At 43.3% G+C, this 15,427-nt stretch overlaps 1 protein-coding gene across 1 annotated transcript in view; it reads left to right on the top strand.

Moving 5' to 3' along the window:
• The first annotated feature begins 2,931 nt into the window (after positions 1-2,931).
• The window catches only part of DNAJA2 (DnaJ heat shock protein family (Hsp40) member A2), a 20,095-nt gene continuing 7,599 nt past the window's right edge, over positions 2,932-15,427 (top strand). Inside the window, exons 1-6 of the mRNA XM_003792521.2 lie at positions 2,932-3,204; positions 4,694-4,753; positions 5,353-5,576; positions 9,431-9,511; positions 9,733-9,866; positions 12,942-13,138. Coding sequence (XP_003792569.1) covers positions 3,127-3,204; positions 4,694-4,753; positions 5,353-5,576; positions 9,431-9,511; positions 9,733-9,866; positions 12,942-13,138 — 774 coding nt within the window. The 5' untranslated portion in view covers positions 2,932-3,126. The remainder of the gene's footprint in view (positions 3,205-4,693; positions 4,754-5,352; positions 5,577-9,430; positions 9,512-9,732; positions 9,867-12,941; positions 13,139-15,427) is intronic.

Genomic DNA, 15,427 nt, shown 5'->3' with positions numbered 1-15,427 from the left:
GCCTCAAACTTTTAATCATTTACCTAGTGAGAGAAGGCCTCAGATGCACTGTGATTCAGCATTTTATGATATCTGAGCCAGGAAAAAAGATAAAGATCTTTTTCCCTCCAAAGTACTAGCTAAATATGGTGCCAAAATAAATGAACTCCCTCAGAAATGCAAAGTCAGTGCCTGAAATGTTACCGCACTCACAGGGACGCAGGTCTAACTGGGTCGCAATGACAGGGAGGAGCACATGTGAGTAGAAGCACATGGAGCTGTTCTGAAATAACCTGCTGCCCCATAAATCATCAAGTAACACTCAGAAATGGAGAAATGTTATAAATAAATGAAAACGAATTTAAAAATAGGAACTGTGATTAATGGTTTACAGTCAGGTAAAAACATAACTTAGAGCCAGGGAGGGAGTTTACCCAGCTACTCTTCACTAGAGTATCAGAAGCTAAAATGGAATCAAGGGAGGATTTTTTTTCCCCCTTGCAAAAAAACCAAAAAACCGAATAAAACTGAAATAGGGAAGTCTAGCTCTTAGAAAATCTTCATCAGTAGAAAGACATTAAGATAAAAATCAAATAAATACCTGTATATGAAGGTTGCAATGAAGGTAAATTTTTGATTCCTATCATTTTTTTTCTGAGACAGTCTCTATCTGTCACCCTGGGTTGAGTGCTGTAGCATCATAGCTCACAGCAACCTCAAGCTCCTGGACTCAAGTGATCCTCCTGGCGAAGCCGCTTAAGTAGCTGGGACTACAGGCACATGCCACAATGTCTGGCTAATTTTTTTTATTTTTAGTAGCGACAGGGTCTCAAGGGATCCTCCTGCCTCGGCCTCCTAGAGTGCGGGGATTACAGTGTGAGCCCCTGCGTCCACTGTCCAGCCTTCAGTTCATATTTTTATGTATGGCAGAAAACGATAGAGAAATGAGAGAAGAGAAAATGGAAATTAGCAAGAAGGGACTTTATGTTAGGGGAAATAAGATAATGAAAAGAGAAAAAGGGGCCTTCTGGGAATCCCACTGGAAAAACCAAGAATTTAAATGAATGAAGACAATAAATAGATGTAGAGACCACCTACAGGTAAATGAACCCAAACAATAGCCAATATTTAATTGGTTTTAGTGTCTGTACTAAGTACTCAACATATATTAGCCCTTACTATACCAGTGATATAAAGACTATTATCAAACCTCTATTTAAGGCTAGGTGCCCACAGCTCAGTGAGTAGGGCGCTGGACGCATATACTGAGGCTGGCAGGTTTGAGCCTGGCCTGGGCCTGCTAAACAATGACAGCTGCAACCAAAAACATAGCTGGGCATTGTGGTGGGCACCTATAGTCCCAGATACTTGGGAGGCTGAGGCAAGAGAATAGCTTAAGCCCAAGAGTTTGAGGTTGCTGTGAGCCGTGGCACCATGGGACTTTACAGAGAGTGACATAGTGAGACTCTGTCTTAAAAAAAAAAGAAGGTAAAGATAAAGAAAAACCCTCCATTTTACACACGAGGAAACAGCCTCAGAAGAAGTTAGGCAACTTGCTGAAGGTCACAATGGGAATGGATGGCAGAGCAAGGCTAACACACATGATCTGACTTCACCACCATTTCACGCTGCCTCAGAAGAACATCTCAGAAGTACAAAAACAGTATTTTACAGCAATGCAGAAGGAGAGATGGTGGCTAGCATTCAAATGGTAGTGGCATTCACACATCGGAATTACTGAGGGCTTGACTGCCTTTAAACCCAAACCAGTGGAACACAGAATTCAAGTTCAAACTCACATACCAGAATACCACTCATGTCAACATCCTACCTGTCCACAAAGGACACAAAGCAAAGGTAAGGGGAACACAAACTAGCTTGGAGAATCAAGGAAGACTTCACAGAGCTAACAATATTTCAGAGAGGATTTGAGGGCAGTGAAGAGTTTAGTTTTAGGAGTATCAGTGATTTCTCATCAGGGTTTTCAGGCTACCTTTCCAAGGCAGAGGCCTGGCACTCAAGGTCTCCCACAACTAGGTGGTGGAGAGGCCAAGGAAGGAAGAGTATCCTGATCAAGTCACGCTCAAATCTTGCTACCAGTTCAGGTTCCCAAAGATCAGAAAATCCTATTTTTCTGACTTGATAGGCAGTAAATGGGTTGAAGACACGTACTTTTCTAACCCTCTTCTCCCCTAGCCCAGGCACGAGGCAGGTACACAGCAAACACTTCCTGAGCTAAACTAAAGCGAATGTAAATCAACTGTCCTCAACCCCAGATGACTGTGCACCCTGCAGAACCGCCTCGCACCATCCAGATCTCTGGCGTTGGCGAATTTTAAAGCAATCAAGAGACTCAAACACATGAACACATGATTCTGATGCAACACGTGGACCCTGGCTTGGATCTGGATGCCATACACAATTCTAAGAGGATTGCGACAAACGGGAAAATGTGAAAAGGACAGCGAACTAGATTAAGGGATTGTTAATGTCATTAAACGAGATGATGTGATTATGCCTTAGTAAAGTCGTCAGTTACATCTATACACTTAAGGATATTTATGAATGAAATGTTTTCCTTTAAAACACTTGAGGTCAGGAAGCATGAGCGGCAGGAAACAGATGAAACAAAACTGGCTAAAATGCAGCTGATGTACGCGGGGTACGTTGCTAAATGTTTGCCATTTCCCGTAATATGAGAACACCCACCCACCCGCGGTAGTCTTCCGCTGTCACCCCAGGCCCCTCGCGCCCCGGCGGCTGCGGACCAGCTCTGCGCACCGGCCGGGCCTCCGCCGGGCTCGGAGCTAACAGATGGGGCGGCCTCGGCGTCTCACCGCCTCTGCGCGGCCCCCGCCGCGACCGTCTCTCCCGGAAAGCCGCGTTCCTGGCGAGCGCAGCGCACACGGCCGCCGGGACGGAAAAACAGCACGAGGCCCGTTGCTCACAGCCCGAACCCAGCGACAGCACCCTGAGCTCTCGAAGGCGGGCTCCGCGTAGCGACGTCACGGCGCGCCGTGCGTCGGGTCAAAGTTCAGCCCCGCCCCCGCTTCCCCCTCGCTGTCTCCCTCGGCCTGCGCCGCTCCCGACGCCGCTTGTGGGCCCGGCTCCGCTGCCTCCCTTCCCGAGCCCTGCCCGGCAGCCGCCATGGCAAACGTGGCCGACACGAAGCTGTACGACATCCTGGGCGTCCCGCCCGGCGCCAGCGAGAACGAGCTGAAGAAGGTATTGGGGAGCGGGCCGGCCAGTCAGGGAGTCCGGGGCGCGGGGCCTGCGCGCCCGGGGCGGCCAGGCCGCGCTACGGGACGGTCCGCGAGCCGGCGCCAGCCGCGGTGGGCCCGGCCGGGGGGCGGCAGGGGCGAGACTGGCTTCGCCTGGGGCCGCGCTCTCCGGCCTCGGCTGACCTTGGGCCGCCGGCCCCGCCCGCTCGCAGATACAGCGAATAAAACTCAGTCCTGCGCAAACACGACGGAAGCCCTTCCTGCCTGCCTCCCTCCGGCCGGCGACAGCCCGTCCGGCCCTCCTCTTGCTGAGGTCACCGCCCCGGAAAAACAGGTTGGACGGAGGTGCCCGGCGCATCCCGGCCCCAGGAGGGGAGCTGTCCGCGCCGCGGGCGGGCCGCGCCGGGAGGGCCCAGGCCGCCCCCGCCAGGTGCCTTCGGGCGGTTGGGGGTGTTGCCCTGGAGAGCCGGCTGCGGGAGCTCCGCCCTCGCTTCCTCCCTCGCCGGCCGGCCGCATTGTTCTGCGGGCAGGTGGTCAGACGTCCTGCACCCACTTCGGGGATAAGCTGCGGTCCCGACCAGACACCTGAGCGTGCGCTGGGAATAACAGCAGGCCACGTTGTCACTCTTTACAGTGCTGCGAAATCTCACGATTTCAAAGCACTTGAGGCGTTTAGGGAAGCCCCACGACCACCTCCGGGGCTGAGGGTGTCCGGCTTTGTGAGCTGAAAGAAATGAGGATGCTCCTTAGGCAGCGGGACGAGGACAGTTGGGAGTAAGAGGGACTTCCTGTACCTTACCGGAAACGCGCCGTGCATTATATAATCTACGGTCCGTGTGATGAGGGCTGGAATGCTGCGTGTCCCGACCACCCGGTCGAGTATGTGTGCAGCTTCACTAACACCGCATACAAATAAAACACCCAAGGACGCTGTCCAGGACGGGAGTGTCTAACCTTTTTCCCCCCTGTGCTGTATAAAGAAAGAGTGGTCTTGGGCCACACAGTAAATACACGAGCAAAAATGAAAGTCCATGCATACTTGTCATGATAATCCAATACCACAGATAATCAAAAAAAGTCCTCACACAGCTCTCATGTGGCCCTCGGGCCGCAAGTTAGACTTTATTAGTTTTTTCCGGATGTTGCAGTTGGAGAGAAAGCAGGCACCACCATAAACTGGGGTTCTTACCTGAGCAGTAGCAAAAATGTGGGAAAATGTTTCAATATTTTGTTCTGTATTGTTTCGGCATTTGTAGCTGGTTTTTATTTCAGTATAACCCCGTTTTCAAGTATACTTACTGACTAAATTGTTACATTACATTAGTGAGTTAACCATATTGAGATGGACAGTGCCAAACAATCCAGATGGAGGTATTTATTGGAACTTAAAACTTTAAAACATCACTTCTTAGAAAAATGGTATTATCACATATTCTTAAACTGGTGCTTGTATGTATGTAACTTTTTTTTTTTTTTTTTATCTATTTTGAAAGGCATACAGAAAGTTAGCCAAGGAATACCATCCTGATAAGAATCCAAATGCTGGAGACAAAGTAAGTTAAGTTATTGGGAGCTTTTTTATTACTGGAGGTTTAGTTCTAAACTTTAATTGTTCTCCTTGAATAAAGGAATTTCATAGGAAAAATCCAACTCTCCTGATAGAGGCACATTTTTACACGTATTTTAAGCGTATCTCATTTATTTATTTTGAGACAGTGTCACTTTGTCACCTTAGTAGAGTGCTGTGGCGTCACAGCCTACAGCAACCTCAAACTCTTGGGCTCAAGCGATTCTCTTGCCTCAGCCTCCCAAGTAGCTGGGACTATAGGCACAAGCCCCACAACACCTGGGTAGTTCTTTAAAGATGTGGTCTCACTCTTGCTCAGGCTGGTCTCTGACTCCTGAGCTCCAGCAGTCTACCTCCTCAGCCTCCCAGAGTGCTAGCATTACAGGTGTGAGCCACCATGCCTGGCCTATTAAAAGTATTTTAGCTTTGTAATAGGAACACTAACATTCTGAGCAGTAAGACTAGAATAAGCCAAACCTCACTTACAGCTTTTACTAGAATTTAGTAGATTCTGAGATCTTAAAGCTTCTTTCCACTTTTCTATTTGAAAATGTAATTGTTTTTATTTTTGCTTTTTCTTTATAGTTTAAAGAAATAAGTTTTGCATATGAAGTACTATCAAATCCTGAGAAGCGGGAGTTATATGACAGATATGGAGAACAAGGTCTTCGGGAAGGCAGTGGTGGAGGTGGTGGCATGGATGATATATTCTCTCACATTTTTGGTGGGGGATTGTTCGGCTTCATGGGCAATCAGAATAGAAGTCGAAATGGCAGGAGAAGAGGAGAAGACATGATGCATCCACTCAAGTGAGTATCTTTTTTCTTTTTAAAAATACTAAGTACTTTTTTTCAAGTGGTTATACTCAGTAGGAGAGAAAAAATATCATAGAATGTGCTGTCCTGTGACTCAGTGGGTAGGGCCCTAGCCCCATATACTGAGGGTGGCAGGTTCAAACCTGACCATGGCCAAACTGCAACAACAACAACAGAAACAATAGTGGGGCATTTTGGCAGGCACCTGTAGTCTCAGCTACTTGGGAGAATGAGGCAAGAGAATCGCCTAAGCCCAGGAGTTGGCAGTTGCTGTGAGCTGTGATGCCATAGCACTCTACAGAGGGCGATAAAATGAGACTGTCTCTTAAAAAGAAAAAAAGAACATTCTATCTATTATCAGAAAAAAAAAAATCTTCCATTTGCCTTAGTCTGGATGTTTGTATTTTGCCAGAGATCTTAAAAGGTGTTTGGGGGTTTTTGTTTGTTTGTTTCCTGAATAGGGAGATGGGAGGTTTTGGTTATTTTTTTAATTTCAAAATATTGGGGGAGGGGGTGCCAATTTTTTTTGTTACACAGATACCTATTATAATGCTTAAGTCAGGGCTTTTATTGTTCCCATCTCCCAGATAGTGTTCGACATACCCAGTAGATAACTTTTTTCCTGCCTTCTTGATTTCCAGTGACCATTACATCTCTTCATGCTCATATGTGCCCACAGATTATTTCCCAGTTATTAGAGTACATGTTATTTGTTTTTCTGTTCCTGAGATAGTTCACGTAGGATAATGGTCTCCAGTCCCATCCAAGAGGTTGCAAAAGACATGTCATGCCTTTTCATGGCTGAGTAGTACTCTGTGGTGTTAAGATTTTTCTGTCATTACAAATATTTCATTTATGTAGCTTTCCAATACTGTATTCTATTATTTAATTAATCATTCACCATTTGTCATTTTAGAAGAGATCCAAAATCCTTCTGGTCCTAAGCATACTGGATAAGAGAAAGGCAACCTGTTCTACTAAAAGAGATTTTTAAACCCAAGGAGGAAGGGAACCAAATTGTTAGCTACATGGCTGCCAAAACATTGTTATACATTAATAGGGTGTTGCCAGTTTTTTTTCTATCGTAAATAATGTTGCTATGAGTATCTTTCATCAGCTTTGTCTCACTGTGCAGAGATTCCCAGATAGGCATCAGTGTTTCAAGGCTAATAAATACAACTAAATTTTAGAGACTATGCCACCTTACGTCCCATAGGTGGAAAGTTCCAGCTTTGCTGAACTAATACCTGCATTTTTCCTCCTTTGGCTATATCTATTGAAATATGGCCTTGCCTGCTGGCTGCTAAGATAATTAATTATAATTTAATGCATAGAGGGGGAAAGACCTATTTTTAAATTTTTTCTTTTTTTTTTTTTGTTTTCATCCTCTACTTACTGAATAGGGGGAGTTTTTTTTTTTTTTTAATTGTTAGCTGTGTACATTAATGCAATCATGGGGTACAGTGAGTGTGGTGTTTTCATACACAATTTGAAATATTTTCATCAAACTGGTTAACTAGCCTTTATGTCTTTTTTTTTGAGACAGAGGCTCACTTTGTCGCCCTCGGTAGAGTGCCATGGCATCACAGCTAACAGCAACCTCCAGCTCTTGGGCTTAGGTGATTCTCTTGCCTCAGTCTCCCGAGTAGGTGGGACTACAGGCACTCTCCACAACGCCCAGCTATTTTTTGTTCCAGTTTGGCCGGGGCTGGGTTTGAGCCCACCACCCTTGGTATTTGGGGCTGGCGCCCTACTCACTGAGCCACAGATGCCACCCAGGACCTTAAATGATTTGGTTAAAGGTTCTTAAAGAGTCTGAAGGACAGATTGAACAAGTGCTTTTGTCTAAAGCCAGGCTGTAGATATGTCATTTGGAAGTGTTATTAGTAATGTTTTGCCATAAGCATGTTATTCTTACACTGCCTAAAATGTAAAAATGTTTTAGTTTAACTCTAAAATAATTTTGAGAAAGTTTGTATGCCACAAAGTACTATAGGTGCTTTGTAAAATAGTCTTAGCTATGTTTTTGTTACTCTAACTCTCAGGATTTTAAAATAAGTCATTACAGATTGACACAGACATGATACCACCAGTGGAAAATTCCACACATAAGTACTTAACACGTGAGTCTGGACTTGATGGCTCAAAGTCCTGGGATTACAGGCGTAATCCCAGTACTTTCAGAGGTAAAGGTAGGAGGATTATTTGAGGTCAGGAGTTCAAGACCAGCCTGAACAGCCTAGCAAGACCCCTATCTCTACAAAAAAAAAAAAAAAATTTAAGTACTTAACACATGATTCTGAAAACTGGCACTGAAGTAAAATAAGTACCTAACACAAATTTTGTTACACGCACAAAATCATTGACAATTTAGTATAGAATTAACCTTCTGGCTATGTGTATAAGGTGTATATGAAACATGAATGAATGGTAAACTTGGATCCCTTCCCAAAAATACCTTGAAAAATTACGAAATAGCTCTAGTCCCAAGCATTTTGGATAAGGGATAGGAAATCTGTACTGCTAAAAATAATTTTTAAATACAATGCAAAGGACTGGGGGTGGTGGCTCACACCTGTAATCCTAGCACTCTGAAAGGCCAAGGCAGATGAATTGCTTGAGCTCAGGAGTTTGAGACCAGCCTGAGCAAGAGTGAGACATGGACTCTGCTAAAAATAGAAAAATTAGCCAGGCATAGTGGCAGGTACCTATAGTCTCAGCTACTTGGGAGGCTGAGGCAAGAGGAATGATCTCTTGTACCCAAGAGTTTGAGATTGCTGTGAGCTATGATGCCATGGCAGTCTTCTCAGGGTGACAGAGTAAGACTCTGTCAAAAAAAAAAAAAAAAAAAAACCACCACAACAAGGAGAAAATCAGTTTTATTTTTACTCCAAAAGGTAGAGTAAAAAGCCAAACACAACAAATTATATACATTAAATATGTACAGTTTTTTTATATGAATCATACCTCTATATAGCCTGGGGGGAAGTTTATTAGAAATACACAGCTGATAAAACCCAATTTCCTTTTATTCATAGCATATTGGAATTATAGAACTAATTTCTAAACTAAGTTAAAGAATCTGTGTACATCAAAAGTTTCACAGATACTATTCATTTAGGATTTGGCAGCAATGCGTTTAATAATTTAGTTTCCTCTTTACTAGCCCAGCATCGTGGGGCTCTCCTGTATCCCAGCTACTTGGGAGGCCTTTGCAAATTTGTTAAAAAGTTCATAAACATACGTGCTTATGATTTGGTGGATTCTCGAGAGCCTCTAAAGCTCGTGTGCTCTCTGTGACTATACAAAGGCTTCTCTTTTTTGTGTGTGACATATGCCATTTGGGTACCACCCCTTAAGTTGTAGTCTTTCTAAATTGTCCATGGACAGAGCAGAGCCTTGTGGAGCGTGAACTCTGCAGCCATTTACATCATCTTGGGCATGTTACCTCTCTCGGCCTCAGTTTTATTACTTAAAATGTGGACAATCATTGTAGCTCTTTCAAAGGGTAGTGATAAGGAGTTACTTAGGTGGAGGGTTCACGCATCTGAAGGCTGTGGTACTTGAGTTTTCTGTAGTTACCAGCTTTATCAGAAATTGCCACACAGCAACTTGTTGGTCTATTGCTGTAGGTTTTGTCTTTGAGCACTATCTGTAGATATACTGTCTATGGTAATAAAATCTTGAGCCACAAAATAAAACCTCACTTAGTTGAATTGATTTAATGTGAGATGATTTTGAATTGTTTTACAATGATATAGTGATATTTGCTGTATCAGTTGTCATTTATATCTTGTATTTAAGAAAACGTCACAAAACTTGGTGGAACCTGATTCTTTTCTCTGCAGAGTATCTTTAGAAGATCTGTACAATGGCAAGACAACCAAACTACAGCTTAGCAAGAACGTGCTCTGCAGCGCGTGCAGTGGGTAAGTGTGTTCTGGTTAACACGGAGTGTTTCGTGTGTTTCATTGACATGCTGAAAGTCTGTACCTGGTACAAACTTTTCATAATTTAAAATTTGCTACCCAGTAGAACACTTTGTAATGCTTCTGAAAGTCATGACGAAGGTAAAAACACAATTTTTGTTTGTCAGGCTAACTGGAATTGTCTATGGGCTAAAACCTAATTTATACTTTGCTTGCTTTAGGCAAGGTGGAAAGTCTGGAGCTGTTCAGAAGTGCAGTGCTTGTCGAGGTCGAGGTGTCCGCATCATGATCAGACAGTTGGCTCCAGGAATGGTACAGCAGATGCAGTCTGTGTGCTCCGATTGTAATGGAGAAGGTATCTGTGCTCATACTCCCTGCTGTTATGTTGGGATGGGTTGGGAATTCAGAAATTGGAGCAGTGTATAATTTGTCTTTTTCAAATGGGTGTTTGTTCATCTTATAAAAGAAAAGTGTGCAAATAATTGTTCGATTGTGCATAGGTCCAATGAGCACAGAGAAACAGTAAATTTGTGTTACATTCAGTGAAAGATTAGTCTTTAATTCCACAAAGATGAACAAGATAATTATTTGCCCCTTTGTGTTTTCAGAGATTCTATTTAATAAAGGAGATAGCAGATTGTTGAGTTATTCTGATTAAGTGGAAGATTTAACTGTATGCTTTAGTTAACTTTTTTTTTTTTTGAGACAGAGTCTTACTATGTTGCCCTTGGTAGAGTGCTGTGGGCATCACAGCTCACAGCAACCTCAAACTCTTGGGTTTAAGTGAGTCTCTTGCCTCTGCCTCCTGAGTAGCTGGGACTATAGGCACTTGCCACAGCGTCCAGCTATTTTGTGGTTGCAGTTGTCATTGTTGATTAGTAGGCCTGGGCTGAGCTCAAACGCTCCAGGACGCCCTACTCACTGAGCTATGGGTGCTTAGCCACTTTAGTTAACTTTGGGGGTGGGTATTGGGGTGGAAGCTCTTTCTCATATTAAATCAATTCAACTAAGTGAGGTTTTATTTTATTTTTTGCCAGCAGAGTTGCACTGCAGGATCACAGAAGTATTTTAGGCTTTGTTAGCCAAATAGTTTGTGTCACAATTACCTTTTAGTGTTTTGATAACCACAATTCATAAACAAATAATTGTGGCTATGCTCTAATAACCTGTATACAAAAACAAGTAGCTTTCCCAATTTGGCCTGTGTAAAACCCCTATTCTACAGCAGTGCTATCTATGGAATATTTTTTTCTTCAATGATGGAAATGTTTTTCTATATCTCCAGTGTCAGTATGGTAGCCTCTTGTCACCTGTAGCTATTAAGTACTTAAACTGTGGCTAATGTTACCAGATTCTAAATTTTAATTAAACTTAAAAAATAGCTGCAGGTGGCTGGTGGCTAGCATGGACAGTACAGTTCTAGAGTATCCTTTCCAAGTTGCTCCTAGAAGTTAAGAGATAATTCTGAAAATCTGTATATTCCCTTCCATTCCACCAAGGATGTCCAAACTTTCTTCCTTCCTCTGCCATACATTGGAAGAATAAGAGTTATCTTGGGCCACACATTAAATACACAAACACTAACAAAAGCTCATTAGCCAAAAAAGGGTCTGTTCTTACTGACACCACCAATAGCAAAAAAAGTCCTCAAAAAATCACCATGCAGTCAATGGACAGCAGGTTGGACACCCTTGCAAGTTAAGCATCTCCGTATATTTTACCTTATTCAAGCTGTTAACAATTCCTGCTATCAGGAGACCAACATTAACTGAAATCTCTTCCCATGTATCATTATCATTTTGAAGAACTGGTGTTTTACAGAACATACTTTGCAGAAATACTGTTCTGAAAATGGTCTGTGAAGTCGTCGATTATATACATCTTCTAATATCGGTGACTCAGCCTGCAACCCTAACACTCTTCTAAGCACTGAAATGTGCCGATAACCAACCATTAGAAAGAGCTGGTTTCCATACCCTGTACAACTTCAGAGCCTCAAGCTGTTGCCCTGGGTAGAGTGCTATGGCGTCACAGCTCATAGCAACCTGCAGCTCCTGGGCTTAAGCGATTCTTTTTCCTCAGCCTCCCAAGTAGCTAGGACTACGGCGCCCACCACACCGCCTGGCTACTTTTTGGTTGTATTTGTCATTTTTGTTTGGCAGGCCCAGGCTGGATTCAAACCCTCCAGGTCTGGTGTATGTGGCTGGTGCTTTAGTCACTTGAGCTATAGGCATGGATCCAGTTTTATTTTATGAAAACATATTAAAATATTTCAAACAAATGCATAGAAGAGAAAAGCTGTGTTGTCCTAAACATGGTATGAACATACTCAATGCTCCCTAAAATTCAGCAATCTCTAATTAATTCGTTTGGGGAATTCTCAATGATAGCATACCTAAATAAAGGGAGATCGAAAGTAGAACATCTGAACGACATGTAGTCCCCAAAATAAGTGAATTCTGTTATCAACCATATAGTTTAATAATGAGAGCTCGGCTCCTGTAGCACAGTGGTTAAGGTACCGGTCACATGCACTGAGGGTGGCGGGTTCATACCCGGCCCTAGCCTGCCAAACAACAATGACAACTGCAACAAAAAAAATAGCTGGGAATTGTGGCAGGCACCTGTAGTCCCAACTACTTGGGAGGCTGAGGCAAGAGAATCACTTAAGCCCAAGAGTTTGAGGTTGCTGTGAGCTGTGACAACACGGCACTCTATGGAGGGTGACATAATGAGACTCTGTCTCAAAACAAAAATTTAATAATGTGCTATAAAGGATATTTAAATTTTTATTTGTGTTGTCTCTGTCCATTTGCTAAACTTACATTAGATCTGAAAATGGAACCTTTTCCTAGAGAAGCAGTTGTAGGAGCCCCAGCATCTGGCCACCCGTTTGTTCCTCTATTCTCAGGCTTTGTTTTAACATTAGGGGGTGGAGTCAGAGAGTGTTAAGATATGTTACATTCTGGAGTAGCAGTAGCTGGCTCCTTCACATAACCTGCAGTAAAATGTGAGTTTTTGTTATTCAATATCGTACTTTAAATAAAAATTTAGGTATTGGGTGGCACCTGTGGTTCGGTGGGTAGGGCATCAGCCCCATATACTGAGGTGGCAGGTTCAAACCCAGCCCCGGCCAAACTGCAACAAAAAAATAGCCAGGCGTAGTGGCAGGCACCTGTAGTCCCAGCTACTCTGGAGGCTGAGACAGAGACTCGCCTAAGCCCAGGAATTGGAAGTTGCTGTGAGCTGTGATGCCATAGCACTCTACTGAGGGCAATAAAGTGAGACTCTGTCTCTACAAAAAAAAGAAATTAGATATTAAAAGAAATTCGGAAAATATATTTAATAAATCAGGGCATTATCAAGACCTGTCTTACTTAAAAGTGTGTATAGTACTCTTGCTGGAAGTTGTGATGATCTCTCTTTCCAGGAGAGGTAATTAATGAAAAGGACCGCTGTAAAAAATGCGAAGGGAAGAAGGTGATTAAAGAAGTCAAGATTCTTGAGGTCCATGTGGACAAAGGCATGAAGCATGGGCAGAGAATCACATTCACTGGTGAGGCAGACCAGGCCCCAGGCGTGGAACCAGGAGACATTGTTCTTTTGCTACAAGAGAAGGAACATGAGGTAATTTCCCTTTTATTTAGTTTGCTTTGTTTTTATACTTTGTTTTATTCAGAAGTGGGTCTTGCTTATGAGAAATAGGTCAGATCTTTTTGGATTCTCTGGAACAACACTGATCAAAAGTTGTTAAGAGAGCGGCGCATGTGGTTCAGTGAGTAGGGCCCCGACACCACATACTGAGAGTGGTGAGTTCGAACCCGCCCTAGCCACATTGCAACAACAAAAAAAAATAGCTGGTCTTCGTGGCAGGTGCCTGTAGTCCCAGTACTCAGGAGGCTGAGGCAAGAGAATCACCTAAGCCCAAGAACTGGAGGTTGCTGTGAGCTGTGGCGTCACAACCCTCTACTAAGGGCAACAAAGTGAGACTCTTGTCTCTTTAAAAAAAAGAAAAAATGTTGTTAAGAGAGCATAAGACTGACTTTTGTAAAACTTTAACAGAGCAGGTAGAATCAAAGTGCTATAGGTAGGCTCGGTGTGGTGACTCAAGTCTACAATCCTAACACTCTGGCAGGTAGATTGCTTGAGCTCACAAGTTCAAGACCAGCCTGAGCCAGATTGAGACCCCCTTCTCTCAAAATAGCTGGGCGTTGTGGTGGGCACCTGTAGTCTCAGCTAATTGAGAGGCTGAGGCAAGAAAATTACTTAAGGCTAAGACTTTGAAGTTGCTCTGAGCTATGATGTTACAGCATTCTACTGAGGGTGACAAAGTAAGACTTGGTCTCCAAAAAAAAAAAAAGGAAGTGTTATAGGAGTTGATTCTAGTCCCAGCTTTGCCATCAGTTAGCAGTGTAACCTGAGTAATTTTCTTCGCTCTGTACCTCAGTTATGAAAGTGAGGGCATTAGACCAGATGATGTAAAGCAGTTTGTTTTGTTTTGTTTTGTTTTTTTGTTTTTATTTTTTTAGAGACAGTCTCATTTTATCACCCTCGGTAGAGTGCCAGGGCATCACAGCTCACAGCAACCTCCAACTCCTGGGCTTAAGTAATTCTCTTGCCTCAGCCTCCCAAGTAGCTGGGACTACAGGCGCTCTCCACAATGCCCAGCTATTTTTTTGTTGTTGCAGTTTGGCTGAGGCCGGGCTCAAAATCACCACCCTTGGCATATGAGGCTGGCACCGTACCCGCTGAGCCACAAGCACCGCCCAAAGCAGTTTGTTTTCACTGTGAAACTCCTTTGGTGGGTGGTGAGTGGCAGAGCCTCAGTCTGCAGTGCTACTCTATTGATGTATTTTACTTTTTGGGACACCAGGTGAGTTTTTTTTGAAAGAAAATATTCTGGTGTTCTAAATATATATGTATTTTTTAAGTATCTGAAAAATATGGTCTGGCATATATTATTTTTATTATAATACTGCATTTGGTTTTTTTAATGTCCATATTGTATGCTGTAGGCTTTTATTCATAAAAGAATTCATGGAACACCCCTCCTGTAATCACAAGGTTCTAGCATGTACTCAATCACATGTATTCAGCCTCTCTTCTGAAGGTGTTTACATCACAGGTTAACTACCTTTTTAGTAAATTAACACTAAAATTATCTTCCATTTGATAGTCATTTCTACAAATTGAGTGAATTTTTTGAATCACTTCAAGAATCCAGTAAAAAACAACAAAGCCAGATTGAGATGCTGGCACCAGGGGTCTTGTATCCCAGCACACGGTGGAGGCTTGCTCCCTGGACTCCCTGTCAGGGCGTGGTAGTTGTATTTAATGGGTATTGTCAAAGCTACAAATGGCAATGGTGTCCTAGATTGCTAGGAAAAAAGAGTAATTTCTAGAATTCTTTTTTTTTTTTTTTTTTAAGACAGAGTGTCACTCTGTTGCCCAGGCTAGAGTGCTGTAGCTTACAGCAACTTTACACTCTGGGGTTCAGGCAATCTAAGTGCCTCAGCCTCCCAAGTAGCTGGGACTGTAGGCATAAGCCACCATAACTGGCTAATTTTTCTTTTCTTTTGCAGTTTTTGGCCAGGGCCAGGTTTGAACCCTCCACCTCTGGTATATGGGGCCAGTGCCCTACTCCTTGAGCCACAGGCACCACCCTGATTTTTCTATTTTTAATAGAGACAGGGTCTCACTGTTGCTCAGGCTGATCTCAAACTCCCGTGCTCAATCAGTCCTCTTTTCTTAGCCTCCCAGTATGCTAGGATTATAGACATGAGCTGCCTTCCCTAGCCAAATCATTTCTAGATTTTTTTTTTTTTTTTTTGTAGAGACAGAGTCTCACTCTGTTGCCCTTGGTAGAATGCCATGGTGTCACACAGCTCATAGCAACCTCCAACTCCTGGGCTTAGG

Source organism: Otolemur garnettii, unplaced genomic scaffold, assembly GCF_000181295.1.
Source record: "Otolemur garnettii isolate 467f Iridium unplaced genomic scaffold, OtoGar3 scaffold00058, whole genome shotgun sequence".
Taxonomy (NCBI): domain Eukaryota; kingdom Metazoa; phylum Chordata; class Mammalia; order Primates; family Galagidae; genus Otolemur; species Otolemur garnettii.
This window is presented reverse-complemented; position numbering and strand designations above follow the sequence as displayed.